Raw genomic sequence first — 23,450 nt, forward strand, 5'->3', positions numbered from 1 at the left:
AAGGGTTAGTTTTTCTTGTCTTTTCTGTTTTGTTTTGTTTTTTCTTCCTCTGGATGGGGATAACATTGTCCATAGTTGACCTAATAGGGTTGTTCTAGCTCTCTGAACTGCTGAGAGGAGCCACTTTGATTAAGGTTGATCATCTCACCATGTTGTTGTTAATAGCACCTTTTATGTCTCTTATAGCACTTATAATATCTCTGTGACCTAAAGATTCCTTTATGTTGCAAATATTATCTTAATTCTGTATATCTCCTGCCTGATTACTACAAACATTTTTAAACTAGGCTTTATGATTCTAACATCTTGTCTATATCTCTCTTTAATCTATCCTGGGCAGTACTGGCAGGTTCATGTTCCTAAAACACAATTTTAATCCTGTTCAACCTCCTTTTTCTGCCATTTAAGGCTTTCAATCCTTATAAGGATTCCCACCATGAGAGAGATGATGTGATGTGATGTAAATAATAGTATACTGGACTTAGAGAATTTGTGTTTGAATTCCAGATATTCCACTAATTTAGTGTGATCTTGGACAAATCAATCATCTTTCCTGTGCCTCATTTTTTCTCATCTATAAATTAAGCTAGGTTAGATAAGATCTTAAAGTTTTCTTCCAGCTTCAAATTCTATATCTTTCCAAGCTTGTTTCCTATCACTTCTCAAATTGTAATCTCATTTTATCCTGAATATGGTGTACTCATTTCTATTTTCCTACCTTTACTCAGATTTACACTTGCAGCATGGTATAATGGAAAGATTAATGTATTTGGAGGCAGAGATTCCAAGTTATAGTACTTTATTTGATTTACATAGTAGGTTCTTGACATGCTCATTTCTAATGATAGTGGTGATATTGAGAAATATGATTTAAAATCAGTTTTTAAGGGAACATTAAAGAAAAACTCTGAGTCAAAGAAAAATCAGACATTTTTGGAAATGATTTGCTATAATTCTTGATAGATTTATGTATTGAGAATGAATACTGAGTATCTCTAAAAACAACTATTTAAAAATGATTTAAAAGAGGCAATATGGTATTCAAAGAAGAGGCAATGTGGTGTTCTGAAGTCAAACAGTTTGAATCTGGCATTTAGACATGGTTTTGTGATGAAGGATAAGTCATTTACTTTCTTTGTTATGTAGTTTTGTTAATTAATAGATTAATAATATTAACTATAATACTTATAAGATTTTTGTGAGGAAAATAATACATATTTAAAATGCTTTGTAAACCATAAAGGCATATATGTGTGTGTTGTTATTCTATGTGCATATCAGACCCATCAGGACTGAATGCTCTGAAATCAGTAAATATGCATTATCTTTTATATCACCAAATCATTTACCATCCTTTTATATACATAAAGAGCAGCTGATACCATAACATATATACCCAAAAAAGCTCAGTAGAAGAGTGAAAATAGGTCATCCTTTAATGTCCCATAAAACTGACCCCAGTAGAGCTATTTTAGTGGGCATTGTATCAGTACTTTTGTGAAAAAACTCTCTATTTCAAAGGTCTCTCAGTCAGGTCACTTCCATTTGCTCAGGGCTGAAGCTGTGAGCAAAGCCTTTCTCTTTTTTTTTGACTCTCCTTTTTCTCTGTCATACAGCTCCAGTTCCCCACAACTCTTGAACTGTTTTAGCTGGCAATGCAAAATCTAGCAAAAGAATCCCAGGAAAGGATCATTTCAAATATTTGCTAAGAATACTTTGATCTAGTACTGCACCTTTAAAAAAATGAATGACAAAATAGATACTACAATAATTCTGTGAAATATAAATCTTTTTGAACCTTTTCATAAGATGCACTCTCAATCTGAAAATGTTCATAGAACATCTCTTTTTGTTTACCAAGGGTTGTGTTGAACCAAGGGGAAAACAAATTGTCCTTCTGCATCTCTTGGGGATAATGATAGCAAATTTGACATGTTTATTAAGCTTAAAAATCTATAAGATTATACACACACACACACACATATATTCTAGGCAAACTATATGTGATCCTACGAGGTAATTCTATAAGGTAAAGCCTATAGTTGTTTTTATCTCCTTTTTACAGATAAGGAAACTGAGGCCAATTGAGAGCTGAAATGCCTTGCTGAGGGTTTCAAGCTAAAGTTAGAGAAGAGGCAGATTTTGAACTGGAATTCCCCTGCCTCCACATCCAGTGCTCTTACCAATTTATTACACTAGCTCTTTTGCTTGGTGCTATCTGGGAGCCAATTATTTGGACTTGGTCTCTGTGGCTGCTAATAAATATAATTTTCTATGCCACTTTTTCAGGTGCAAAGCTAAAAAGTGCTAAACAATGAGACTTAAAAACTCCTAGAAGGAAGATTGCTGTGGAAATTGAGGGGAGAAGATATCTGCAACACAGATTGACTATAAGAACTAAATAGCATAATTGTGAGTCATCACAGTGATCATCCTTTGCCCACCCCAAATCCCTTTTGTGAATTTTTTGTATAGATCTAGGAAAATCTAATAAAGTTTTTTAAAAAGCTGATAACTTTTCAATATAATTGCTTCTCTTTGTAATCTCATGTATTTTAATTTAAGCATTTAAAGACTTTTTAAAAATCTAGGAATGTGGCCATTGGCTTCACCCAGGGTAAAAGGGACACAAGTTAAAAAAAAATGTTAAGGACTCATATTATATGATAAATTCTAAATTAGTTGATTTAGTTAAGCTAGTTTTAATTTGAAACAGGTTAGAAGAAAATTTAGCTTTTTCCTCTTATTAAAGCTACCAAGGGATTCTTTTTGTAGAATACTAACCCTTTGTTTTTGACTTTGCAGTTGAAATGGAAGACACATTTGGTTCAAAGTGAAGCATAGCACACAAGTTATTCATACTTCATTTTCCTTAATTTTTGAAGAGGACCACTGGCATTATAAAGTGATGTGTTGATTTGTGTCTGAATTGGATTTGAGTGAGAAAGAGTTACACAAAGTCATCTAGTGTTCTAGAATCATCAAAATCCAGTGGCAAGACAAAAGTCAAGATGACTGGTTGACTGGAGATGGCCCAGGATGCATTGAATGACCCTGGTCTCTTTAATATTTGCCCTGTTTTACAATGTCTACTTCAACTGCCTTCATGACCAAAGGAATAAATTGTTCTCATTGGCCCATTTTGTTGGGTGAAAGTTTCCTATGCATGGAATGGACATCTCTTTAACTTACTGGGAAATTAGAAGTCTATCAATTACCCCCAACCTGGTTTAATGTATCTGCTGAAATTGTTTTCCAGGATGTGGCTGTTGTACACATAGAGCTACAGGTGAGAGTTGGGTAAAGATGGACCAAAATGTGGATCAACAGTACTGAAAAGGTTCAACAAATCCTCACACCTGCAGTGCTATTCCAGCCTAAACACCCCATACACCATACACATTAAAAAAAGGAATTTTTAGGTACCTGGATAAAGAAATTGAAAATATAAAATGGCCATAGGCAATTATGACTTAAGGGGAACAAAATCAATGGAGTTGGAAGGAATCCCAGAGGTCAAAGATTACTATCAAGGATATTCATTAAAAGATTTCTGAAAAGTTGTCATCCGGTATTTACTTGAAGGCCTCCAATGATGATGATTTCTGCTGCCCATTGTTTAATGTAAGTAATTTAACATGCTTTACTTTTGAAAAAATTAATGAGGGACTATTTCAGTCAGGACTTCCATTCTCCTTGTAGTCACCACAAAAGTTGGAGTTATTAGGAAACCTATGAAGTCAGTGATACATGTAGTTTATCTATAATCCTTATAACACTCATCAGAGACCAAAAAATCTATCAAGTAGGGGTGCTAGGAGCATAAATTACTGTGGTTTCCATGACCCAGGCCTTGTGAAATTATCTCTAAGTAGTTAAAATGACTCTAGGGAACACTGGGAGATAAAGAATTTTCTTGAGGTAACCACATTTTGCAGGGTCACTCAACTCTAAAATTAATTAGAATTATGACAGTACACAGTTGAGGTACTCAAAAAAGAAAGGATAAAATGGGATGAAGGGTGTGTAAAAGTCATTGGTTTTCCCTCCTCCTCTGCTTTTGTTTATTTCATTTCTGACCATTTCCTAAAACTGAGTAGTACATTTTTTGGTGATGTCTATCTGTGGCAAATGAATATATCTCAGTCCTCTGAAGCATTAGCTGAATATTGTCACAATAACAAAGGCAATTCTGAGTCCAAGGGATCTGTGATATCACTGATGTAGGCATATTTTCCACTGGGCCAGGCTACAGTGTACTTTCTATAACTTCTCACCTTCTTATGATACTTATTGGTGGCTTTCCATAACTCTTCTAGAGATAAACACTCAATAGTTTGTTGATATCAGCTTTTCATTTATATCATTAGGATCATTGGATTGTGAGCTCCTTGACAGCAGATTGTCTTCTACCTTTCTTTGTATCTCCAGTATTTAGCAGAGTAGTTATTTTTTTACCAGCTCTGTTTTGCCACTTAGACCAGAGGTCATGTTCTGAAAATATAACCCTTTAAACTCTGGATCTCCCACTCTGGGGTCCTTTCAGTCTTGAATGGTAAAGACCTCATGGTCTTTTATTTATCTAGGCTAACAGAAATAGTCTCTTTCTATAATTTAAGCTACTTGAGAACAGAAATTATCTTTCTATTTGTATTTTTGATCCAAGTTCTAGCATGGTGTTTGGCAACATTAACAAATGTTGGCATACAGTAAGTACCTAATAATAATTTTTTTCCATTAATACATCCCTTATTGTCAACATATGATACCAAGGTCACCTCTTTTGCTAGTCACAGATGTTCTTATGTCTCAAACTACTTCTTTTGTCAAATCATCATTACTAATTTGCTGTGGCTTTCTCATATTCATCATATGTCTTTCCATGATCTTTTTGAAATTGATTTCTATTCTTCAGAGATCATGGAGTTACAAAATTTTTAACTATGTTGCACCAAGAAGAGAATGTTATAGTTAAATTTATAGTATTTTGGTTATCATCTTGATATCACCTTCAACATCAAGCAAGCACTGAGGGATCTAAGCATAAACTTTCCTATCTGCTAAGGGGCAGATGACTTATGAAAATACATTTTTAATCATTAGGATCATATCAAATATTTTTAAATTTCTATTAATAAGCATTTATTAAGCACTTACTATACACAAGGCTCTGGGGTACAAATGCTATGAATGAAGTAATTCATATTAACAAGGAGCTTATATTCTCATAAGGAAGACAAAATATATAAATATATTCAGAAAAAATGCAAAGTAATTCAAATAATATAATGAAAGTGAGATAGAGTGGGAGAGAGAGAGAGCACTTGCACAAAAGGGAAGAAGGTATCAAAAAATATTTCTCATAGAAGATGGTATTTAAATTGTGTTTTGAAAGAAGAGAGGGATTCCCTGAGTTGGAGGCAAGAAGGGAAACAGTCAATACACAGGGATGAAAAATGAAGGTAGAGATTAAGTATGTATGAGAGACAGAAGGCCAGTTTGACTGAATTGCAGAATTTAAAAGAGGAGAATAATGAGCAATAAACCTAGAAAGATAGATTGGGGCCAGATTGTAAAGAACTCTGAAAGCTCAATAGGGATGTTAATATTTGATTCTGAAATAGGAAGTTACAAGCATTTACTGAGCAAAGATGTAACATGGTCAGATTTACATGGAAGCTGAAACACTTTCAAGGCACTGTGGATAATGGGCTGAAATGGATAGATACTTGAGATGGAGGAAAAATTGGGAGAATGCTGCAACAATCTAAGAAGGAGATTACTGAAATGGATTATTGACGATTATTTTTCTAAAGGGTGAGTTAAATAAATTTTATTTTTTTGTTACTGTAACATGTAATTTTAGTAAAGCATTTAATCCCTTACATGTTATGTTTGCTCCAGCCACATGGCTATCATTCTAATTTAGGCCCTCACCACTTCTCACCAAGACTACCCCAATGGTATCCTCATGGCAGCTTCAGTTTGCAGTTTGTCTGTTGTCCACCAGATACATAGTAACCCAAATCCTCTTACTGAAGAAATTTCATTTGTTCTCTACTGTCCCTGAAGACAGGGGATCTTAGCCAGGTATTCTTAAATTAAAAAAAAATAAATATAATTGGTTTTCTTTGTAATTTTAAATATTTTATTTTATACTTTGAAAAATGCTTTCTTAGAAAGAGTCCATGGGCAACATTATATTATCAGAAGGATTTACAGTGACAAAAAAGAATTAGAACCCTTGCTCTAAGACAACCTCTAAACTCCTTGGTTTGCTAACCAAAGCCTTTCCCAAGCTGGTTGTAGCCTACCTTTCCAGGCTAAGTCCATATCATTCCTCTTCACCCACTCTGCATTGTAGCCAAACTGCTCTACCTGCTGTTCCCTGAAGTTGGCACTATAGATCTGCCTTGATGGAATTGCACACTTTCTGCAGTCTTCTGTGTCTCTGCTTTTAGAATTCCAGTTCCTTTCAAGACTCAGCTCATGTGCCAGTTCCTCTGGAAAGTCTTTCTTCTTGCTCTTAGTTTTCAATTCTATCTTTCCTCAAATTATTATATGATATATGCTAAAGAACATATATGTACTTAAATATTAATATGAATATATAATGTGAATAAATATATGCATATCACTAATTTGTGTGTGTGTATATATATATATATATATATACACACACACAAGAAATATGTCAACTGTGTGTACATTTATATACTCCCATTTTGAATTCCTGCATTAAAATGTAAGATCATTGGATTATACTTTTGTTTTTTCTTTGTGCCCCTTGATGTCTTGCTCCTGGTGGATGTTTAATAAGTACTTAGTTTTCATTGGAGTGGGGAAAAGAGAAGGGAGACAGTGAGGTTGTAAAAGGGATTGATAGATGGCTATATTTGATGATATAACATACCTTGCTTATGACAAGTATGTAGATAGCTATTCAGGGAATTTTGACTCAATTATAGCAAAAATGAGAAATGTGAGAAATACATCTCAAATGCCACTGTTTATAAAGCAAGACTATTCTCTTTTATATGTACTCTCATGCTTTGTGGCTGCCAACACAACCAAATATTAGCTTAATAGAGACAAATCTAAAAAAAATCATTGAAAATAGTGTGCCCTTTCTATATCCTACTAGCAATAGGCCTCATTGTAACTAAGCTTGTACAAATTGTAGCAATTCTGATGCCTTGTCAAGCTGATTAAAATGAATTTCAACATTTTGAAGCAGTACTCTGTCACGACATTCCCTAAAAATTTTAAATGTACTTTAAAAGGTGTGAATACATTACTTCTTGTTACTCAGCTACACTCTCTAAAAAAGATCAAATCAATGGAATATAGGGGAACCAGAGAAATGAAAACTAGTATTTTCTCTTAAAGTCAGGGATGGCATTTTGATGAGAAAAAGAAAGACAAAGATATTGTAGGCTACCTTCCAATACTTTAAAACTCATTTTTTCAAATATTCTCCATTATATTCAGCCATGCATGAACATTTGGAAAATGAGTCTTCTTTAAGATTCATTTGCATCTACCTCTTTAAAAATATTGCCTTTTATATTTGATGAAAGTATTGAAAGAAAAATTTGCCTTTTTTGATCAATGTAACACTGAATGTTGCTGTGAACAATGCCAGAGGAATAGATTTAGATTATATTAGGGTACTATGAAACCATATTGCTATGAGAGATCTGTAGTAAAAAATGAGGATAATTGAATGTGATAAGATATACTTTAATTAATCATTGAATCATAAGAGAATTTTAGCATGAGAAAGAACCTTAAAAGTCATCTTGTCTATTTCTTACTTACAGCATATAACCTTTCTATAATATTTATAACAAGTAATCATCTTGCCCTAACATTTTATTTTAAAGGTATTCTTTTTTGAATAAAATAAGGCAGCTAATATTATTTTCTTAATCACAACGCAAATACTTCATCCTCCAATTTTTATTATTTATAGAATTTTTCCCAAAGAGATCTAAGGTATTTTTCTCATCCAGTCCAATTATTTTGCAGATGAAGAAGCTAAGACCTAGAAAAGTTATATGAAATGTTCTAGTCCATATGACTAGTTAGTGGCAAAACTGGGATTAGAATTTGGATTTTTCCATTCTCATTTCAAAATTATCCATCATACAGCAATGAAATGGAATCTATTTTGAAATTTTAAAAAATTGTGCTTTGGTTTTTTTATTCATTAAGAATCAAGAAAAAGGTGTTTTTTTTAATAAAAGATTACTTTTTGAGATTGTGGGTTTAGATTGTCTTCTGACTACATATTGATCTTATACTCTTTTGTTGCCATCGATTAATATTCTGTACCATTTCTATTACTCCAAGTCCTATAAGCAGATTATAAAATGAGGGCAATTTTAATAAAATTAATGCTGCTAAACATCACAATCTTAACATAAAAATAAACATATTAGATCCTTGCTACATCATGGTAATTATCAATTTACCTGTAAAGAGCTGAAAGGGGCCTCTTGTTTCCAGGTTTAGGTCTATAGGGTTTGGGTTCTCCAGCCATGTTGATATCTGAAAGCAAAGATTTCACAATGATTAAATGACTCTACTGACATTTAACAAAATATGAAACTATGAGGACATTAAGCTTAAATAATATATAATCTTTTGACCTCATCATCTGCATTCAAAAATTGCCTATTCCTTGAGAAAATGAACAAGAGGGATAATCTTTTGTGTTACATTATTTTTGTCAAGAGTCTGTTGGACTTTTTCTTTAAGATTTTTGCAAGGCAATGGGGTTAAGTGGCTTGCCCAAGGCCACACGGCTAGGTGATTATTAAGTGTCTAAGGCTGGATTTGAACTCAAGTACTCCTGACTCCAAGGCCAGTGCTCTATCCACTGCGCCACGTAGCCCCCCTGTTGCACTTCTTTGTAGGTTACACTGTATCTAGAGATAATGGGTAGCAGAAGATGCATCAGCAATTCCATCTCATTCTATTCATGAAATATTTATTTAAGTTCCTAGTATGTTGAAGGAATTGTGTGCCTCAATTGTGTTGGGGATATGAGGAGAAAAAAAATGAGAAGAGGACTCACTTTTTAATTGTTTATGTATGGCTACATATGATGTAGAATATTTGAAAAACTGAATTTTAACCTCAGTCTTTAATTTGAATTTAATTTTAAATTGATAAATATTTCTGATTGTAGTTTAATTTTGAGACAAATAGGTAAAATTAAAAATTTTTAAGAATTTTAAGATTTAATTAAAAGATGAACGGGGAGAGAGAGAGATAACAAAAAGAATAAGGTTCTATTCTAATTTCACTATTTTTAAACTATATAGAACTGCTGGAAGAAATAAAATAAGGAAGAAAAAAGAAAATGAACAATAAATAAATTAATAAATCAGAAGCTGGAGGCTTTAGCTTGTCATGGTTATTATTATTATACTATAATTTTTATAATGTACTGACAATACTTCCTCACATAGAGTTAAGATTTTAGACAGCATTTTCATCATTTGAAATGGCTTTCATGAAAGGCTGTTAAACTTGATATTTTCACATAAGGGATATCCTCCAAAGATGATAAAAGGAATGAAAAAAGAATAGCAATAGTGCCTCTTAAACAATTTATTGTTCATAGAGGGTAGTTCAAAGGCAGAAATACTTTTGAGCAGGCATGACAAATTTATATTGGATCCAGAGGGCAGTCTCTAAATTCAGGAGCCATTTCAACTTTTTAACTTTCAAGGAAATTTGAAGGGAGGAGGTAAAAAAGCACAGTGTTATAGGACAATGGTGTTGAACCTCATGTAGAGGAAAATAGAAAGAATCCTTGTAGTGTAATAGAAGTTTCTAAAATTCTTTTCAAATATTCAAAGGAGCCAATTACTTCTTGGTATATATGAGGGGGCAGAGGATGAGTATCCATTTATATTGGTTGCCCCTATTTCACTCTATCCATTCCTTCAGTACTCACAGAGTAGAGTCCATTCTTGAAATGGAACAAGAGTTAAGTTCTGTCTGAGATTATCACAAGGAGGTAAATGGGGTTTGACCAATTAGCACCATTGTGGCTAGGGACTTTTTTTACCCCCTCAATTCATCACACCAGTAAAACACAAAAGTTTATGAGTAAGAAGAATGAACTACACTTCTCTAGGCATATGAGACAATTTTGTGAAGTTTCTATATGTTATTGTGAAAGGGCAATTTAGTATTTGCTTAGTGCTGGCCATGAAAAAGGAATTCAATGGAGGCTGGATCATTTCCATATGGAGTCGTCAAGGACGACTTCATAAAGGTGATGAGAATTTAACCGGGACCTTGAAAGAAGGATTTGTATAGGCAGAACAGGGGAAAAAAACATTTTAGGAAGAAGGAATAGGACACAAGTACAAGAAATCTGAGGATAATAACTTGGTCAAATAGAAGACTAGTTGGAGAAAAAAAAGTCAGAAAGGTAAACTAGGTAAATCTTAAATGCTAGGGCAAAGAATTTGAACTTTGTCCCATAGGTAAAGGAGAACAATTAGTTTCTGAGAAAAGAAGTGATGTGACTGGAAAGATAATTACAATAGGATAAAAAGGTCATGCAAACAGATACAAAATTGCATATGATAGGTACAGATCAAAGTGGACAGACTAGATATAAGACCAGATTTGCTTTTTGCTAAGTTTATGTAGACATACAAAAACATCCACCTCCCCCTCCATATATGATTCTAGGATAGGATGAATGTCAAAAGACTCAAACTGAGTTTTGTAGCATCACTACCTAAAAAGAAGGTCATGAGCTACAATTTTCCTAGGAAAAAAACAGAAATAAATAGATGAAATAAAGGACAGTGGCTCAACTTTGTCTGAAACATTCTATTTCCTTTAAAAAGTTTGCCCTGTTCTCTTTTCCTCCATCTTTTCTTTCTTCTCCTAATATTAATAACTATAACTAGCATTTTTCATAGTTTGCAAAGATTTTACAAATATCTGATCCTTATAATTATTCTGTGAGGTAAATACTATAATGATACCATTTTATTGATGTAGAAACTGTGACTGACAGAGGTTAAGTGACTTGCTCAGGGTATTGTACTTCTAAGGGTTTGAGGTGATTTGAACTAAGGCCTTCCTAACTTTGGGTCTGCTGCTTTAGTCACTGTGTCATACAACTGACTATGATTATACTGTGATAGTTTCTTCCCTAAAGTACTGGGAGATAATGCCATATCATATGTTTTACTTATTTGCCTATCTTAAGAATCATATTGTATGCTCCTTGAGGTCAAGGATTGTGTCTTGTTCATCTTTATAATCCTTTTTTCCACCTCTTCCTGAAGCAGATGGGACAATGTCTTATACAAGGTATATGCAAAATCCTTTTGAATTCCAGAATAATTCATAGGAGTGATAAAAAACTGAGAGTACTCCAGATATACAGGATCTCCCTTTTTATCTAGCTATAAGGATAATGGAAATGGGGAATTAATATTCAGTGCTTGATTTGGATGCTAATGATTATACATACATGTAGTGAAGAGAAGTCATTTTATTCAACAACACATCATTATGAATCTTTATTAAATATCAGTTAGATGGTTCTACAGAACACAATTATTAACTCTATTCAGTGGGTTTCCATCCTCAGGAAACATAATAAGAGAAAAGATGAAAATTTATTTAAAAGAAAGATAGAACTATTCTTTCAGTATTAAACTGGGACTCAGCAAAAGGTTTAAAAATATTAAGAATAATTTCTATTTTTAAGTGTCAAGAAATTCAATATCTCATTGGTATTGATACTTGCCAAATTAATTCATACCACAAACTTTCTTTGCTTTAGAAAACAGTTTTGAGTAGCTGTAGCATTCCCTTCTCTTTTGTCTTCCCACCTTGCAAAATTAGCAGGTGGCATGGCCCATTCGCAATTAGCAAGACTAGTTCTGGGGGTTACAAATTACACTGGATATTGGTCTCAAACCCAAATCTTTCTTGCTTGATAGAGATCAAATTTAAGCAATCTTTGTATCTAGAATAATCATGCCCTTTTATCTATTGATGTATCCATTGATGTATTCATTGATGTGTCATCATGCTATGGCAGTTACCCAGGATGATATCAAAGGCCATTTTAATTTTAATTCATATTTGAAAGGTTTTGCATTCTAAATCCTATGAATTATCTAGCTCTGTCCCTACATTTTACATATGGGAACAATGGGACTCAAGGAACAGAAATGACTTGTTCAAACTTACCCAGCAAATTAGTAGTAGAGTTAAAATAAGAACCTAGCTCTTCTGGTTGTCTTCCAGTTCAGTACCCTGCCTTCCTCAGTAATAAAGTTTGCCACATTAACATAGGGTAGGAGGCACAAGTTAGTCCTTCTTGGTGACAGACTTCTATTTGAAACAACAATAGAAGTAAATGTCACTAAAATTTGGTCTAGAATTTATGAATAGAAAAGAAAGGATTGAAGAGTTTTTCTTAAGGATACATTTAAATTGATATTAAAATAGATAAAAATTAAGGAGATTAAAAACTCTAGATATAATTTTAACAAATATATGGAAATCAAAATCTTTTACATATGTAATTCTTATATCTCTCAAAGAATATGCATTGTCTCATTTGATCATTAAAAATCCTTTGATGTTGTCAGGGAAGGCATTATTGTTAACAATAGTAGTTTATAATTATTGCTTTGCATGACATTCATTTTTAATTTTAGAGATTTTTTAAAATTCTGAATTTAATGAACACTGCACATTTCATTGTGTAAGGTAAAACACAAAGACAGATGATAATATAGAACCAAGAATTTCTGTTACATTCAGCTTTACCATACTTTATTTATTTGATCCTAATTATGCCCCAATAATGTAGGTTGCTGCAAAAATTATCCCCTTTTCTTAGTTAAGAAAACTGAGGTTCAGAGAGATTGCCTCAGTGTTTTTCCATGTGTTTCAAATTAACAGAATTTTTTTTTCTTTTTAGTCTTTGTGATGTCAGCACCTAGCACAATGCTTATCACATAGGAGACAATAAAAGGAATTGAATTAATAAATGTAAGTCAGAATTCTAACAAAATCTGCTTATTCAAAGTTCAGTGTTAGATTCATTCCTCCATTCTATATCTCATTTACAAGCTAGAAAAATGAAGTAAAGACTTCAGTTGACTGTATGTAACTTTTTGTTGTTAATTAACGGTTTTCAATTATATCCAAATGTTCTGACTCCTTTTGGAGTCTTTATTTTTACTTTTTTTGCAAGGCAGTAGGGTTAAGTGGCTTTCCCAAAGCCACACAGCTAGGTAATTATTAAGTATCTGAGGCCGGATTTGAACTCAGGTACTCCTGACTCCAGGGCCAGTGCCTTATCCACTGTGCCACCTAGCTGCTCCTCCCTTTTGGAGTTTTGACAGAGACTCTGGAGTGGTTTGTCATATCCTTCTTCAGTTCATTTTACAGAAGAGTAAACTGAGGCAAGCACAGTTAACTGAATTGTCCAAGATCACACACCTTGTACATGTCTAAGAATGGATTAGGTCTTCCATTGTGCAACCTAGCTGCCTTTAACTACTATGTATTTATTATTTTTATACCTCTGTATATATGTATATATATATATATATATATATATTCTAATTCATTAGAATGTAGGAGATATTTCATTCTTTGTTTCTGTAATCCCTTTTGTTTAATAAGTGTTCATTGACTGATAGACATGCAAGATCGCATAATTAGCTAGCTACATGATCTCCTTGACATTGTTAGTCAATACAGTTTTATTTGATTAAATTTTGCAGACTTTGAATAAAGTCTCTGTTGTTTGCAAGATTGTCTCAGAAAAATCAGTATTAAACTTCAAAGAGTCTAGAAGGCTACAAGAAGGAAATTTCTATGTTTTGCATGAAAAAAAATCTTATCTAGTTTAAAGACAAGCTGATCACCTAAAAAGTGTTCAACTCAAAGCAAAATATGTACTAATAGGAAAAAAAGAGATAAACTTGAAAGAAATAGGTTGGAAGAGGGTCTGAAGCTAACAAGGGGTGATTATATAGAGAACCAGTCTTCCCTCTTCTTTCTATCTTATTACTCACTCCACTTTCCTTTATCTCTTAGTGAAAGTAAAATAGTATGCTCCATTTTTATTCAATGTTGGGACTAGAGTTTTCAACCCAATGATATGTTTTTGTTCTTGCTGCTCAGATGTTTCAGTTGTGTCCAACTCTTCAGGGCTCCAATTCTTGTCAAAAAAAAAAAAACAAAGCACAACCCCCCCCCAAAAAAAAAAAACTGGTGTGGTTTTCTTCAGTTCCAGTTCATGTTATAGATGAGGAAACTGAAGAAAACAGGGTTAAGTGACTTACTCAGAGGCACACAGCTAGTATCGGAAGTCATATTTGAATTCAAGAAGATGAATCTTTCTTAACTCTAAACCGATAATTTTTTTCCACTGTACCACCCAGCTGCCCTAGTGATAGAGTACTCCTTTATCCTCTGAATGATCATGTATGAATTTCCTAACCAAGGAAACACAGGTAAATGATTTTTTTGAGATGTACTGAATTGGTATGAGAATAGAAGGAAAATTGTATTTCATTTTTAACTATAGCTCACCATGTATTTTATAATATGAGTATGTTAATGGCAGCCAATTTTATATATAATTGGATGCCTTTCTAATCTTGTTTGTTTTTTATCTTCTCACAAAACCAAAGTCAGTTTTTAAAAAAAAACCCTCAAAGATACCTGTAATGCCATGTTAAAATATTCAGGGTAATGAGAGTAAAATTGTCATCCAACTTTTCTGGGCAGTCACTGAATCATGACCATTTTAATGAGGACTAGTATCTCTCCACTCTTATAAATTACTTCTGACATAAGATTATAGCATTCAGTTCTCTCCTTATTAGAATGCTAATGTAAAGATTACCATTTGGCCAGATCCCATCTGTTACCAGGGAACACTCTGTACTCAAGGGTTATATCTATACAAGCAAAAAGAAATAAAAATTTAAACACTTGGTAAGTTTGACCAATTTTGATGTTTAAAACTCATAAACTCAGTCATAATTCCTTTTTCCTTCCATTATGCTAACAGTGTTATCTTGAGACTCCTGATTTCCCTCTACACTTGAAATAATGATAACTAACATTTATTCTTTTTGTTGTTGTTTTTCAATTGTGTTTGACTCTTCATGACCCTATTTGGGATTTTCTTGGGAAAGATACTGAAGTAGTTTGCCATTTTAGTCTCCAGCTCCTTTTAAAGAGGAGGAACAGAGGCAAATAGGCTTATATGTGTGAATCTTCCTGATTCCAGGCAATCCTCTATATGCTGAACCACCTAACTGCCCTAATATTTGTATAGAAACTATTTTATGCAAAGGTGTTTTCTACCAAATGAATATTAAAAATTTTCATAGCCCATTCCTAGTTATGTTCCATGACAAGGTATGTATAGGTTCCTAGAGGAAAGGTGGGACTATTTTATGCATATTCTCTGTGGAGTGAGATCAAAACTGACCTGTTTTTGATATCATTCTTTTAATCGCTCTGGTTTACAATCTGTAATTTTTAAAATCTGGTTTACAAATCTGAAATTTTCCTCCCCCTCAATCCCCATAATCAGTCAATTCCATGCTCTTGTAAAACTTCTGTGTCTATCATTTCTCACATCTATTCCATTCTTTCCAATTATCTTCCACCCTAATTTAGACCCTCATATCCTTTTGCCTTTGATATTGCAATAGTCTCCTAATTAAATTCTCCCCTCCCTGACCCATTCCTCAAGGAGTCAAATTGATCCTCTTGAAATATAGAACTGAGAATGTCTCTCACCCTGAACTAAAACATCTTGAAAGGGTCAATTGAAACTAGCATAAAATTTGAAATTTTTAGTCTGTTTATTGAAGCCCCCATCCCCAATCTGACTCACACCTACCATTCCAATGTTATTTTAATGTAATTTTCCACACAGTTATCCATTCAAATTGGTCTATCAGTAGTTTCCTTAAATGATATACCTTATCTTGATCCTGTGCCTTTGCATAATTATCCACCTTCCCAGTATAAGGAATTCATTCCCGCTTCTCAAATTTAAAGTCTTTCTTAAGTCCTTCAAGGAACATCTCAGGTGCTATTTCCTATTTCCTATTAAAAGTACTTTCACATATATTGTCATCCTATGTTTACAGTAATCCTGTAAAGCAAATATGGTAGGTAGTATTTTTTCCTCATTTTTCATATGAGGAAACTGAGGTTTGCTAAAATTAAATAATTTATTGAAGGTATAGGAATAATAAATGGTAGTGAGAACTAGAATTTAGTCATTTGACTTCACATTCATTCTCTTTCAAGTGCACCCAATTATATCAAAAGCTTAGATTAATTCCTGGAGCACATTCAGAGAGAAAAGCTGTATAACCCCAGGAATTTGATGCTTGCTTAGACCATGACAACTGGAATTTGTTGCAACAATAGAATCTCAAATATACCTTTATAGAAGTCACCACAAAAATACCAGATGGAAACACATTTCAGATCATAATCAGACCAGAAATTTCTTAAGCATTTTTAATCTATAATGATTCCTTGTTCTATTCTCTCTTCTTTTGTTCTTTTAGAGCACTGACTAGAATCATTTGGAGCCTCAGGAGCTTCTTAAATATATATAAAAAAGAAAAATAACAGAAGCTCACAGTTTATTCAGTGAAGAGTTCTTCAAACTAAGTATGAGAAGAAAAATGAACACTCTTGGATATAATATACTCCATGAAACAAATATAATAGTCTTCTGAAAAAAAATATTTAGGATTTTGGGGAATTGTTTCTAAATATACATCTAAGCACAATGACATAGAGAGTTGAGACAATTATGGAGGTAATTCAAGCCAAGAAGACTACAGGAAAAGAATCTTAACAATGTGACTATTATGAAAACAAATGGGCAATTCTCTCTCCTTTCTTTTCTAACTTTTAGTTTTAAGTTTCCAATTGAATAGTTTCTCTATTAAGGAGCCATCCTTTCTTCAGAAAAATAAAATCAAACCAACATGACAGTATTTGAATTACCAATTTCCTTATGATTATCACAGGCTGGTTTTGGGTAGCAGCAGGGGCCACTTAATTTTCTTCACAGCTTTGTCTTCCTTTCCTTATTTCTCTCTCTCTCCTTAATTCTAACTCTTTATTGTATACTGAATAACTCTTCTAAACTCCTTTCTTCAATGACTGCACATTCAATTGGGAAGGTTGTTGTGATAGCCATTATATAAAATCAAGACTGTAATAGAAAGACAAAGGCTAATGCTGGGCAGCTAAAAGCTACTGGAAGTAATATGTAACATTCAGCATAAGTCTCCTCTTCCTATTATCTTGTAGGAATTTTGTCTCTCTTTTAATAATTTCTAAAAGATAGTGGATAAGAATATTGAGTAGTAATAGCTGTGATAAAAAATAGACCTCCTAGGGAAAAAACAATTTTAATAATGTTCTTTAAAAGGCGTAGAATAAAATTACCCTATTGCTTAAGGCTTCCTCTTTTAGTGAGTAGCTAAAAGGGGATTATTTAATATAACTCTGCAAAATATGTACCAAAATTTAAATCTATATAGAACTCATATTTGTGAGTATTTTGTGGTTTGTAAAATGAATTACAGATATTATTTGATTTTTATCATCACAATAACCCTTTAAAGTAGGGACTTTTATCATCTACATTTTATCTCAGAATGCTTAAGTGATTTGTATCTGAGGTGGGATCTGAACTCAGGTCTTCTTATTATGTGCTAGATGTATGCCTACCATACCACCTGGCACAAGGTAGGTACTTAAGGAATTACTAACTGACTGACTGTGGGAGGAACAAACTTACTGTTATATCATATTGAAATTTGTCTAATTAGAAATTAGCTTTAAAGGTATAAGAATATTTCTGACTAAAAACAGAAGGGACTCTCTAATACAGTGCAGAGGTTAGTGACTGATGAATAGATCATGTATAACATTAATACCCATCAAACCTTAAAAGATATAAGGGAAGGACTCCACCACAATGGATAGACACTTTCTGGAGGAGTTATAGAAAGACATAAATAAGAATAAATAAGATGGAGGAGATGTTTTTATCTAAGTGGAAGAAGTTACTCTTAATGATGAGATTAAGGATCCATCTAAATATCTAGCATTTTCCACTAAGTTAATTTGTTGAATACTTAATACAGGATGGTAGCAAACTGATAGTGAATATTTAGGCCTCCCAGAAAAAAATTAATTATTAGAGGTATAGTTAACAAACTTATGGTTTATTTTTTTTATATTTTTTTATTTTTTCTTGCAAGGCAATGGGGTTAAGTGACTTGCCCAAGGTCACACAGCTAGGCAATTTTAGAAACAGAAAGAAAGGAAATTCTGTTAAATCCTTCGTTTTTCAGTTTCATTTATAAAAATGAAAAGTTACTTAACAGTCTTCTGGATAAAAAAAGGAAACATTTTTCTTGTGTATATATATTATATAATTTTATGCTTGTTCATAGCCACATATAGAATTTACAAGATCGACAATGTAAATGATATTTTTCTATATAATATATGTGCATATTTTCCCTATAATTATAATATACATACCTCCATATGTATATTCCATGTCTGACTGATAAAGCATTTTGACATGGTTATGTAAAGGTAAGCTTCTTGAAAGTGAGAACTATTTTATTCTTTGTCTTTGTTGAACTAGAACCTAGCATTGAACTTTGAGTCCAAAAGGTAGCTATTATTATATTTCCCAATGTATAAGACACTCCTTAATTCTGAAATTTGAAAAAATGTATTATATAAAATTATTGTACTCAAGTTTTATTCATCATGAAAGTCGAGGACCCTCTGCTCATAGTTTTCAGGCATCTTTTGGGCAAGACTGGTATATGGACACGTGCTTAATCTGTTCCATTTCATGAACCTGAAGCACCAGTTGTGTCCTCCTTTGAAACCAGTCACTTCTGTTTCATCAGTAATTCTTCTTACCTCCTGGTGAATCATCTTTGTGGACACAGCAATTCCAATGGCCTTTGGTCCTCAATCCATCTCTTCATTTCCCTCTCTAAATGGGGGCATTTGGCTGACTTGCCCGCATGAACTTCTTCTGTGGTTTTCAGTAGGGTTTCTTCTTCCCATAGCCAGTCTTGGATGGTTTTCTCAGTTAGAGGAACAGACTTATATTCAGCAGCATGATTTCCATTCACTTTTTTTTGCAAGGAAATGTGATTAAGTGGTTTGCCCAAGGCCACACAGCTAGGTAATTATTAAGTGTCTGAGGTCAGATTTGAACTCAGGTCCTCCTGACTCCAGGACCCGTGCTCTATCCACTGCACCACCTAGCAGCCTCTAAACTTATGATTTAAAAATATATCTTTCTATACCTTATATCAATAGTTATGTCCTCCTACTTCAGGTCAGATCTGTTAGGAAGTTTTTCCTTTTATCAGGCAAGAGTTGTCCATTTTCAACTAGTCCCATTTGTCTTAGTGCAATAACATAGTATTTATGGGTGAAACTGAGGTAGCTAAGTGACAGAACACTAAACCTTGAATCAGGGAGATCTGAGTTCAAATCTGGCCTCATTTATTAGTTATGTGACTCTGGGTAAGTCATTTAATCTCAATTTCCTCAATGCTAAGATGGGAATAAATACTAAGTGTCTACCTTGCAAGAGATTAAATGAGATAATTTTATATAATATTTTGCAACCTTAAGGCATTTTTGTCTGGGTATTCAGGTAGCATAGATGATAGAATGATAGAGACAGGCATTAGAAAGACTGCTTCATGAGTTCAAATCTGGCCTCTGACACTTATTAGCCATGGATCCCCAGAAAAATCACTTGACCCCATTTGCCTCAGTTTCCTTTTTTGTAAAATGCATTCAAGAAGAAAATGGCAAACCACTCTAGTATTTCTGCCATGAAAACCCCAGAAGGAGTCATGAAGAGTTTGACATGACAGAAATGACTGAACAAAATACAATGTAAAATGCTAGCTAGCATTATCAACTGCAATAATTTTTTTCATGTGATTAGAGTATCAACTCTGAGGGAGGGGTTTTGACATTGGAAATGCTTTGAGAATTGGCTTAATCTGTTACCAGTGAACCCTCTTAGTTGCCAAATATTCCTCATGTATAAAATCCACCTTTTATTTTGGGGTACAAAATTTGAAAAAAAATTGCATAAAGTTATTGAGCTCAAATTTTATTCATCATATCATAAAATTCATACAACTACTCATCACCATCAAAACTCCCATCCATTACCAAATCCTCATCAGTGTTTCATGTTGAATCACTGTCTTAGGAGAGACTCTGACTGTTCTCCTGTCCATGCTCTAATTTGGGGTTGACCACAAGCACTCCCTGAGCAAGTTTGGTGCATGGATACATGCTTAATCCATTCAGTTTCATGAACCTGAAGCACCACTTGTGCCCTCCTTTGAAATCAGTCACTTTTTTTCATCAGCAAGTCTTCTTGCCTCCTGCTGAACCATCTTTATTGACGCAGGAATTCCCACGGCCCTTTGGTCTTCAATCCATCTCTTCAATTCCCTCTCTAACTTGAGCAACTTGACTAACTTGCCTCTCATGGTCTTCTTCTGCTGGGGCATTTTCAGTGGCTAGTCTTGGATTGTTTTCTCAGTTGGAGGAGGACCAAACTGACATTCAGCAGCACAATTTTCATTCACTTTTGCAAACTGGAGCATTTTAACTTGAATTCAGTACTGGATGAAAATCTTTTCTGAACCATTTCTGGACAGAATGTGGCAAAACACAATCTAATATAATGTTAACAAATGTGAAACAATGAGCACAGACAAGAGCACAAAAAAAACAGGAAATGCAAATTAAAAAATCTAAAACCACTGTATAAGATGCTCCCAATTTTTAGGCCCCAAAATTTTCAAAAAATGGTTCATCTTATACATAGAGAAATATGGTAAGCTGAATGTGCTTCAATAAAAGAAAATTGACTGGTGGTCAATTTGTTACACATACACACATACACACACACACTCATGCACCTTTTAAATTTACTACTAAAGAAAAGGGAGGTCGTATTCTATGCTGCAAAGGAATACCTCACTAATGAAATCACATAAAATCACATAACTGAAGAGACTGCAGGGGGCATCCAATTATACCTATAACTGACAGATAATTCAAGATAGCAAACAAATAGTCAGCTAGGCTAAAGTTATAGATGTCCAAAAAGGGAAGCATACTCCTGAAGTCCATTCTATTTAATACATATACCTGTTATTGTTTAGTTATTTTTTCAGTCTTTTCTTAATCTTCATGATCCAATTTGGGGTTTTCTTGGTAAAGACACTGAAGTGATTTTCCATTTTCTTCTCCAATTCAGTTTATAGATGAGGACACTAAGGCAAATAGAGTTAAGTGATTTGCTCAAAATCACACAGCTACTAAGTTTATGAAGCTAGATCTGAACTTAGGAAGATGAATTTTTTCCTTACTCTAGGATCTATCCTCTATCTATTGCACCACTTCCCTTAGACATAACTATTAGAACATTTTTTTCCTTTAATAAGCTGAAATTATTATTCTCAATTTTCCCCACATTGATCTGGAGTCAAAGAGCACACGACTAATTTTTTATCCAAATCACCTTTCTTCAAATACTTGAAGAGAGCTCTCATATCACCCTTGGACAATTTTTTGGTCTGGGGCCTGGCCTTTAGCAAACCCTTAATCAAGCCTGTGTATTGCCTGACAATTTATATAATACTTTAAGGTTAATAAAGTGTTTTCCTCATGATGAATCCTACCATGATGCAGTTTTATCCTTAAGGAAAGTCAAATTGCTTGCTTGTGTTATAATGTTAATAAGTGTCAGAGCTGCTGCTAGAAAGGGAACTTTATTTGAAATGAGAGTGTCTCTCAACTATACTATTTGATATCCCTGTTGTCTTGGGAACATCAATTTGCCTCTCTTGATATTATTACTTCACAGGTAAAATAACAATATTAATAAAATTAATAAAAATTAATAAAATAACCCCTAAATCCATTTTAGCACATATTGGAACAAATAGCCATTAAAGAACTGATGCAGAGATCAAATATTAGAATGCAACCCAAGATATATCATCTTCTACTTCATGGATCTGTGATTTCATTTTTGTGGGTCTTCTTTCCACTGAAGAAATCACAATTTCTCTATATCCACAAAGATAGCATAGGTCCCTGGATTTAAATCAGGAAGTCCAAGGTTCAAAACATCCCATCTCTATTACTAGCTATTTGTTGGGAACTTGGAAGTCACTGGGCGTTGCCTCAAGTGAATGAGTTGGGATGTTGTTTATTCTTCATTTTTGAAGAAGGAGGTGATATCAAAACTTGCAAATAAATTGCATTTAAGTGAGGGGGATGCTGTGCAAAGTAACCAGTCTCACTCTCTCTCCTCTGGAGTCATCGGGTTCAGTGGCTAGATGAAGATCAGGATAACTGGAGATGGCCTGGATGTGGTCAAGAGGCACTGGAGCAAAGCTCTACTCTTAGGTCATTTTTTTTGGTCTGAACATGTGATATCATCAATTTGGGAAGTATCAAGTTTGAAAATACCCTCCACAATATGTAAGAGAATATATAAGCAACTCAGCTGCAATTTAAAGTTTTTAGAGAGCTATCTGAAGACACTGATTTAGGGAACTCCGCAAAGGGAAAATTTCTTCCAATATAGATTGGTACCTTCTCTGTAATTTATAGGCTTGAGAAATATCTAGAGTACAAAGAGTTTAAGTGACTTTCTCCTGGTCCCCCAGCTAATATGGGTCAGAGATAAAGTTGGAACCTATTTCTTCTAAGAGCATCTCTCAACTATGTAACACTTGAGGCATTTTAGTTGTGTTTGACTATTCATGACCCCAATTGGTCAAAATACTGCAGTGTTTTGTCATTCCCTTCTCCAGCTCATTTTTCAGATGATGAAACTGAGGTAAACAGGGTTAAGTGGTTTAATAACTAACTTGTCCAGGGTCACAGATTAGAAAATGGCAGACCAGATTTAGACTCAAGAGGATAAGTCTTCCTTACTCCAGGCCCAGTGCTCAATCTACTGTGTCACCTAACTGAACAATGTGACGCTAATTTTCATTGATTAACTTAAAAATATACTACACAAAAATAGATTTTTTTTAAGTGAAAGGTAATGCTCAAATTAATTTGTGTAACTTTTTACTTTTGGATGCAAGTTCTAATACAGTATTAATAATTAATAAAATAAGTAGTTAATCAAGGAACATGACTTGTTGCTGTGAATAGTTTTGTATATGATTAAGGCACAGAATACTGAAGATTTCTTAAGGTGACAGCATGAAATCCTATTGGTGATATCATGACATGCAAATCAAGTGGATTTAAATGAGGGGGATGTTGGGGTTTGACTGAGATTA

At 33.7% G+C, this 23,450-nt stretch overlaps 1 protein-coding gene across 7 annotated transcripts in view; it reads right to left on the reverse strand.

Annotated features, from left to right (window-relative positions):
* Positions 1-23,450, reverse strand: part of RALYL (RALY RNA binding protein like) — an 888,236-nt gene that overhangs the window by 162,922 nt on the left and 701,864 nt on the right. For all 7 annotated transcript variants that reach the window (XM_074208457.1, XM_074208459.1, XM_074208458.1 and 4 more), the window contains one exon: positions 8,478-8,553. In XM_074208457.1, coding sequence (XP_074064558.1) covers positions 8,478-8,553 — 76 coding nt within the window. The remainder of the gene's footprint in view (positions 1-8,477; positions 8,554-23,450) is intronic.

The sequence above is a fragment of the Macrotis lagotis genome, chromosome X, assembly GCF_037893015.1.
Source record: "Macrotis lagotis isolate mMagLag1 chromosome X, bilby.v1.9.chrom.fasta, whole genome shotgun sequence".
Classification (NCBI taxonomy): domain Eukaryota; kingdom Metazoa; phylum Chordata; class Mammalia; order Peramelemorphia; family Peramelidae; genus Macrotis; species Macrotis lagotis.